Here is an 8,590-nt window from a genome sequence, read left to right as displayed (position 1 = left end):
GGAGAGGGGCTGTGTGCTGAGGCGGGGGAGGCGTGTGGGATGTACCCTTTGGTTGTTTAAATGGTTATATATTCCTGAGTTCTTTGGTGTACCTCCAAAAAAACCAAAACAAAAAACAGAGGGGATGGAAGCAACTGCTATTGAATGATGATGCATGGAGGGGATTGTAATCATTACAATGAAATTAAATACGATAGGATGAATATACGGCTGATGTTCTCCCATACAAACTATTACTCAATTCACAATAAAAACTTAACAACAACAACAACAATTTAAAGAGTTCATTTCCCTCCAATTCCCTTCCAGGGACCCTTCCCAAACCCTCCGTCTGGGCTGAGCCAGGTCGTGTGATGAACTTGGAAAGGTCTCTGATGATTTGTTGTCAGGGACCTCTGGAAGCTGAGATGTACTGTTTGTATACAAACGGAATGAGAGTGTCCCGGTCTACTCCGATCCCATGGGAGCCCAGGAACAAGACCAGGTCCTCCATTCTACACATGAAAAGGCATTATGCCAGGCAATGTTGTTACTACAAAAGTCACACTGGCCGATCAGCACGCAGTTACCTTTTGAAACTGGTGGTGACAGGTGAGAGAACATTCAGAGTTCCAGGCTCAGCCCGTGTCCTTCCTGGAGGAGGTCTGCTGTCAGGCGTGTCCCTCTCAATTGAACACATCTGCCTTCTTCTCTCCTAGGCTTCTACAGCAAACTCATCCTCTCAGTCCTGCCAAACCTTAAGGTGTCCTCAGGAGGGACTGTGACTCTGTAGTGTGATTCTTGGGCGAAGTATGACTGGCTTGTTGCGTCTATGGACGGAGAATCCTGGACCATGGACACGCTGCAGTACTCCAATGGACAGTCCCTGGCCGGGTTCTCTGTGGGCTTCATGACTCCTGGCCACAGATGGACAATCAGATGCTACGACATTGTCAGGACAGATTACTATGTGTGGTCCAGCCCTAGTGAGACCCTGATGTTCCTGGTTTCAGGTGAGCAAGCCATGGCCCTTCACATGAATCAGTTAGGAATGTGATAGAGAAGGGGATCACAGTCACAAACACAGTGGCCCTGGAAACCCCTGGTCTCAGCTGAGGAACTTAAGTCCTGTTCCCTTGTATGTTGATGGTCGCTTCATGAGTGATACCCAAAGAAAACCCTATGATAATATAGCATCCAAGGGACCACAGAAGACTGCACCACAATAGAATGATACAGCCCTTTAAGGGGTTAACACAGACCAGGAGTCTCACTTTGGAGGCCCTTGCCCCTCATCTCTGAAGCATGAGGTAGAGCTAAAGGAAGAGAGAGCTGGGGTGCGGCTGAGAGAAGACACAGAGACCCCCACAATCGTTTGCCTCCTGCTAATTTCCATGTCAGAAGCAAAGCCTCTGAGCATCCCTGCCCCTCATCATCGTGTCCTGACCCCATGGGTCATGAGTAGGTCATACCTCATCTCACTTCAGTCCTGCTTCCAATAGGAAGGAGGAGGTATGTCATCAAGAGGAGCAGGTAGGGGGATGGACATTAGGGTCAGTGGCACGTCCTTCAGGTGGTTCTGAGCACAAGGCACTTGCTATCTCTGTGGTGGGCAGGGGAGAGGGAAGGTCAGAGGTCTGAGCTGGAAGGACAGTACCAAGACTGAACAGTGGACTGTCCTTCAGCACTCTTTGCAGTCTTTAGGGGCCATCAGTTCTCACTTTGAGGGTCAGGTTCAAGGAACGTTAACCAGGGAGGCCGTTAGACTAGGAGACCCAGTCACTCACCCCCCTGCCCTGCGATCTCTTCACATCCTGTTATCAACCGAAGAGCTTTTTTCTGAACCCTGTTTACTCCTGGGGTTTACACACAGGTGGTGTGACTAGTTTATTAAGACCGGGTTTCCCTCACTTACTGAGGCTTTCTTGTTGACTGTCTGTGAGATGTGAGGGTAACCCAGGGTGCTCAGGGGGTTCAGGAAGCAGGTGCAAGAGCATCAGGGTGAAGGAAAGGTCATGTGGGGAGAACTCATGAAGCTGAGGTCAGCCTGAGGAGGGAAAGTAAAGACGGACTCATCTTTTCACCAGCCCTTTCTGAGTCCTAGGGTCCCATGGTGACGCCAGTACCTCTCCTATAGAACCAGAATCCCAGACAAGTAAATCACGGGAACCCTGCCTCAGGGGAAGTGCTGGGTGGATACCAGGTCTGGCCAGGAAAAATGGAGAAGGAGCTCCTTTTCCAAGGGTCTTGTGTTGAAATGGTTGTGCCCACCTTTCAGTGACCTCATTTTTCTGTTTATAGCTTCCACTTCCCAGAATTACACGGTGGGGCATTTCGTGTACCTGGGCCTGGCTGGTGTGGTTTTGCTGATCTGGTGGTGATTCTGGCAGAAGCTGGGCACAATTGGTGCAGATCTCAATGTGGTTCTATGGGATGGAGACAAGATGGCACCCACCAGAGACATTAGACTCCAGGATTTCCAAAAGGACATCCGCAAAGACTCTTGGGACCACAGTTGAAGCCAGAAAAACAAACAAACAAATAAATAAAAGCCAGAACCCCCCACGATCTGTAAATTTTGGGATTGGACCAGTGAACAGGCTTTCCCGGAGCTTGCGTTAGATTCCTTTCCTACCGGGAGGCCAGGACCTCATTCTCAAATGTAACTGGGGACCCAAAGTGACATGTCTCAGCTTTCTTTTTATTTGTCAGTGTCCTGTCTCCATGGGTTTCCCACAACGTCTCATCCTAATAAATATGGCCTTGTACATCATTCTTTCCAGAATCTTTCTTCTCCCATGTTGTTGTTGTTAAGTGTCGTCAAGTTAGTTCTGACTCATAACGACCCTGTATAGGGTTTCCGAGGAGCGACTGGTGAGTTTGAACCTCCGACCTTGTGGTTCAAACCAACCTTGAGGCGGAATGCTTATCCTATGACTCCACACCCAAACAAATTGTAGTCCCCTCTAGCATCTGTCTTCTTCATCTTCTTCCTTTCATGCTTTCAGTACAATTATTTCTTGTGTTTTTATTACAACTTCCTAGGGTATGGTTTTACTATATAGAATCGAATCGCTTTATCATTAATAACTTTACATCCTGAAAACTTGCTATTATCACTTATTAGTGGAAGTAGCTTCTTTGCAGGTTCTATATGATTTTCTTTGTAGATTATACACCATCTGAGAGGAAATTTGCTTTATGTAATGTTTACCCATCTTTACGCATTTGATTGTTTTGTTTAACTGTATTACACTGCCTAGCACCTTCAGTATAACATCAAGTTATTGCCCCATAATCAATATTTGGGAGCATGGTGGCTCTTCAGGATAAGCACTGGACTGTGAACCACAAACTTGGCGATTCAAGCCTACCAGTCGCTTCGTGGGACAAAGATGAGGCTGTCTGCTCCCACAAAGAAAAGCTATATAGGATCTCTGAGTTGGAACTGACTTGCTGGCACTTAACAACAACAATAAATATTTGGTCCAGCATTGAATTCTATACTCACAATTCCTTGATGTCTTCCCAATATCGTCTGGGACCTAAATTTGCTTTGGGAAGTCTGGTCCCTATGAGCTTGCTGTTCTATTGAGGGTAAATTTCACTTTGTCCAGAAAGTTTAGGATTTAACCTCGAGTTTCTTTACTTGATCATGAAGGCTGAAGGTACAAGTTTTATTTGAATAAATATTCAAACTCACCCTTCCTCATAATTTTCTTTTGAAAATGTTCTATAATATGTTTAACCATTTCTATCCTGGCCTATTACCAGACCTATTCTTACTGTTTCTGTTCTGACATTCGTAAGAGGTGACCTTTTCCATTCCATTTCCATAGTCATTATATCTTTTTTAAAAAATGTTTTATTGTGAATTATGTGATTGTTTACATGGGAGAACATTAGCTTTACATTTATCCTTTCGTATATCATTTCACTGCCATGGTTACAATCCCCTCTATGCATCATTAACCAACCAAAGGGCATCCCGTGCAAGCCTGCCACTCGGTTGTCAGCACACAGCCCCTCTTCCTCTCTGAGTCTAGAGTCCCCAGCCACTCCATCTCTCCATGTCATCATCTCTGCCTTCATCTCTGGCATCATTGTTTCTCTGGATAGGGTCCCACACTCCACTCTTCTCCCTTGATGGTCCCAGGGACCTCCACTCCTGGACTGCAAAGTCAACCACTCCTCTCCTTTAGCTACAAAACTGTCTACCTTTACATTTCCAACCCTCACAGTCAGTCCTGATAGCAATTATTCATTATTGTACCACAAGAGACCGATCCCCATCTTCTTTCATCAGCCCTGCCCAGACAGATTGGATACTATTTAGTGGAGATTCTACCTTCCTCCATTCCTTCTGGCTCTAGGTTAGTCACTGTATCTTAATGGTCTGTTTAAGCTCAATGCTGGACATGGTCCGGTTAGTGAGCAGAGATACTTCAGTGCCTGTTGACAAACATGAGGAAAAGGTGGATACTTGGTTCCTCTTTGTCCCTAAAGATCTCCACTTTGTCTTCCCACTCCTGGGTGGGATGTCACCACTAACCACCTCTCATCCCTCACAGGTTTCACGCACAGTGACAAATCATCTTTGGCCTTAGTTCTTTGCCATGGCCTCTATTTTCCACTGTGGAAACATTCTTTGTTGTTGTTATTAATGCCTATGACTGTGCTATTCTGTGTATTTCAGACCTACTGTATGAAACCTCTCTTGATGCTCCGAAGACAGAGCTCCTGAGTGGTACATCAACCCTTCATCTTGTCTATGAGCCCAGACATCATGATTCTCTCAAGTCCCTCAGGTCTGGATATTGACAAGGATTGAACCCCCCCCCCCCCAATGTCCAGGCACCGGAGGCTTGGTGTGGCGCTGTGGGTTAATGCACTAGACTGTAAAGTCAATTTGAACAGCAAGGTCGGAGGTTCAAGTTCACCACCAGCTGCTCCTCAGAAACCCTATACAAGGTCGCTATGAGTCACAACTGACTCAATGGCACTTAACAACAATAACAACAATGACCAGGCATCAATGACTTTGACAACCACTCTGAGGACTGGAGAAAAGACTACAGTTGGGAAAAACATCATTCTGATTGATTCTACCATCAAGACTCATGGAAACAGCAGTTAAGAAATCAAGTGACATATCATATTAGGCAAATCTGCTGCACAAAACCTCTTTAAAGTGTTGAAGAGCAAAGATGTCAGCTTGAGGACTAAGATGCGCCCAATCCAAGCCATGGTATATTCTATAACCTCATATGCATGCGAAAGCTGGACAGTGAATAAAGAAAAGCATACAAGAGCTGATGCTTCTGGGCTATGGCGTTGGAGGAGAATACTAAAATATAATGGACTGCTAAACGAACAAGCAAATCTCTGTTGGAAGAAGTACAACCAGAATGCTCCTTAGAAGCCAAGATGGCCAGACTACATCTCTCCTACTTCAGACATATTATCAGGAGGGACCAGTCTCTGGAGAAGGACATCATGCTTGGTAAAATGGAGGGTCGGTAAAGAAGAGGAAGACCCTCAACAAGATGGATTGGCACAGTGGCAGCAATGATGGGCTCAAGTGTGGCAATGATTGTGAAATTGGCACAGGACTGGGCAGTGTTTCCTTCCTTTGTGTGTAAGGTCGATAGGCGTTGATTCCAACTTGCCAGCACCTAACAACAACAATCAGTATAATGCACTCACTCCTAAAAGAGGATTTGTATTGTGAAAGTGTGGGGGCTGGAAATCTCAGGATGGGTGTGGTACAAGACTCATTTCCTCACTGGCCCAGGATACTGCCCACAGGGACTCTCAGATATTTTCTTCTTTACACTGGATCATTGTTGCAGACCGTGTAAGACTAGTCAGAGGTTCGAGGCCCTCTAGGGCTGAGTGTAACAAATGAGGCCACTGGCAGTTAATGGAAAATTGCTTTCATCTTAATATTCAGGTATATATATTAAATTAATACACTGGAGCCTTTGAAAATCCACAGATAAATGTGATATTTTCCTAAAGCCGAGACTAAAGGTTGCAAGGTTAAACCTTTCTCCAAAGGATTAACTAAAAATATCTTAGCTACTTCTCGGTTCTTTGTTCTATAGACAAAGAACCCATCCTCCCTAATCCCTTTTCCAGGTGCAGCCCATTCACCTGGGCGGCTCCTACAGAACTCTCAACTTCCCCCAACTGACCTCAGGGGCTATAAATATGTTAATTGGGCCTGAGACTCCAAGTTGCTGGCCTGGGATTCGAACCAGTGAAGTACAATGTAAAGTTGCCTGAATGTCTGGAAAATTACTGATGTTAGCTGTATCCTGTTTTAGTCCCTCCCAGCTTGGTGTGAAGCTCCTCCCCTAAATAAAACAGAGGCCTGGGCCTCCCCAGGTGTGCATTGCTGGTTGGAAGGCATGGAGTAAGGATTGTGGTGCATTACGGGTTGGAAGGCATGCATTAAAGATTGCAGGGCAGTGAGTCGCTGCCTGCAGAGGCCATGATGCCTGTAGTCCCAAGCCTGCCCACCAGTGATGTATCCACCCTGGCTTTGGGGTGCCTCATTGTCTCCCTTCTTCTGTTTGTCTGTGTATTCTTTCGCTATCCCTATCGCCGCTGGATCTCCCCTCCTCGTGAACCAAACACGCATGACAACTATGTCGAGGTCAGACCCCGGCAGATCATCATACATGTAGTCACCTCCCATTGAGTTTGCGGTCTCTGAGGTGAAGGGCCTCCATCATCTGATGAATATTTAGAAATGATTACTGCCCAGACTCTGTGCTTAGGGTGTCTCAGGACTAATGAATAAGGGAAGGTCTGAGGAGGGCTGGGACAGGGTGGAACAATTGTCCTAGAGGGAAAACAAAAGTAGGGTCTCTTTCCTTCCAGTCCCCTTCCTGTGCTTTCTCCCCAAGGATCCAACAGATAAGTAGGTAGAAAAGAAAAGGGCAGGGGAAGCCCAGCAGTAGAGATGAAAGCAGGGGTTGGTGGGAGTCAATGAATGAGACCAGTGTTAGCTCTGTACCTCACCCAACTTCTCTTCTTAGTGTCAGGAGCCCCTGAGGTCTGTTTCTAGTCCAGAAAATTCCATTTTCCACCAGAGACAACTCTAGTCAAGGAAACTCTGAAAAATCTCTGTTCTGACATACGGGGCTCAATAGTCCACTGACTATCACTCCAAGGGGTTTTTAATGACTTGCAAGAAAAAATTATATCATCATTTAAAGAACTGATGTTCATTTTTAAATCCTTAAAATATCCTGTGACCTTAAAGCTGGGTTTTCAACTCTTGACCTTTGGGATCAAATCATTCTTCATGACAGAGGACTGTCACCACTGGACCAATAAATAACATCAAGATAAATGGGAAAAAGATTGAAGGTGTCAAAGACTTCATTTTGCTGGGATCAACCATGAACACTCAGGGAGCAGCAGTCAAGATATCAAATGATGTATTGCATTAGGAAAATATGCTGCACAAGACCTCTTCTAAATATTCAAGAGCAAAGATGTCAATTTGAGGACTAAGGTATGCCTGACCCAAGCTATAGTATTTTCAATAACCTCATACGCATGTTAAAGTTGGACAATGGATAAGGAAGACTGTAGAAGAATTTATGCATTGAGTTACGGTGTTGGAGAAGAAGAGTAAAGAAAAGAGCAAACTGTGTTGGAAGAAGCACAGCAAAAATGCTCCTAAGAAGCCTGGATGACCAGACTTTGTCTCTCATACTTAGAACATATAATCAGAAGTGACCAGTCCCTGGAGAAAGACATCAGGCTTGGTAAAGTGGAGTGCCAGCAAAAAATAGGAAGACCCCAAACAAGATGGACTGGTACAGCAGCAGCAGATATGGGCTCAGGTGTAGCATCGATGGTGAGGTTGGCACAGGACCGGGCATTGTTTAGTTCTGTTGTGCAAAAGTTCGCTGAGTCGGTATTGACTTGATGGCACCAAACTGTACCAACAACAAACATTCAGAAGTAGCTTGTCTCTCCTTCTTCCTAGTGTTTCTCAGTCTGGAAGCTCAGCAGAAGTTGTCCACCATGGGTGACTCTACAGGTATTTAAAATACTGGTGGCACAGCTTTCAAACGTCTCAATAACGTACGGTGTCCCAGGACCCTGGGACAATGATTGATGTTTTTGTTGTTCAGTGCAGAGACAATAAGAGCCCCTCAATTATATGTTGACAGACAAGCTGAAGTGGAGGAGGACTTGGCCATGGTGAAGGTTCTGAGAAGAGATGTGACATCTGGTTGGTTACCCTCAGCCTGGACAGGAGCAACGCAGCCTTTTCAAGATGGGTGAAGATGGGACAGATGAAAACCAGTGTCAGGAGAGACCTCATTTGTGACAGAAATGGCTCTCGAGAGCCTAGTGCCCATGGAGCTCCAGCTCTGGGGAACTGAGAACCAGTCTGCTAGGGAGGGAGGTTCCCCTTCCTATAGAATGATTGACATGACAATTCCATGATGGGTAGGACTCATCCTCCAAGTGACCACTTCCTGTGTGTCTGTCTTTCTGAGAACACAGAAAACTCAAGTCAGAGAAGACACCATGACCACCATCCTACCATCTTTGCTCTGCCTTGGTGAGATCTGAAGAGAGG

The 8,590-nt window shown here is 45.6% G+C and overlaps 2 protein-coding genes across 2 annotated transcripts in view; both read left to right on the top strand.

Moving 5' to 3' along the window:
* LILRA2 (leukocyte immunoglobulin-like receptor, subfamily A (with TM domain), member 2) overlaps positions 1–2,360 on the top strand; it is a 19,795-nt gene extending 17,435 nt beyond the window's left edge. The window contains 2 exon segments of the mRNA XM_006878425.1: positions 699–992; positions 2,281–2,360. Coding sequence (XP_006878487.1) covers positions 699–992; positions 2,281–2,360 — 374 coding nt within the window.
* Positions 2,361–8,538: 6,178 nt separating this feature from the next.
* The window catches only part of LOC102823108 (leukocyte immunoglobulin-like receptor subfamily A member 6-like), a 48,113-nt gene continuing 48,061 nt past the window's right edge, over positions 8,539–8,590 (top strand). Inside the window, exon 1 of the mRNA XM_006868307.1 lies at positions 8,539–8,572. Coding sequence (XP_006868369.1) covers positions 8,539–8,572 — 34 coding nt within the window. The remainder of the gene's footprint in view (positions 8,573–8,590) is intronic.

Source organism: Chrysochloris asiatica, unplaced genomic scaffold (assembly GCF_000296735.1).
Source record: "Chrysochloris asiatica unplaced genomic scaffold, ChrAsi1.0 scaffold00116, whole genome shotgun sequence".
Lineage (NCBI taxonomy): Eukaryota > Metazoa > Chordata > Mammalia > Afrosoricida > Chrysochloridae > Chrysochloris > Chrysochloris asiatica.
Note: the sequence above shows the minus strand (reverse complement) of the source record. Positions and strands in the feature narration are given on the sequence as shown.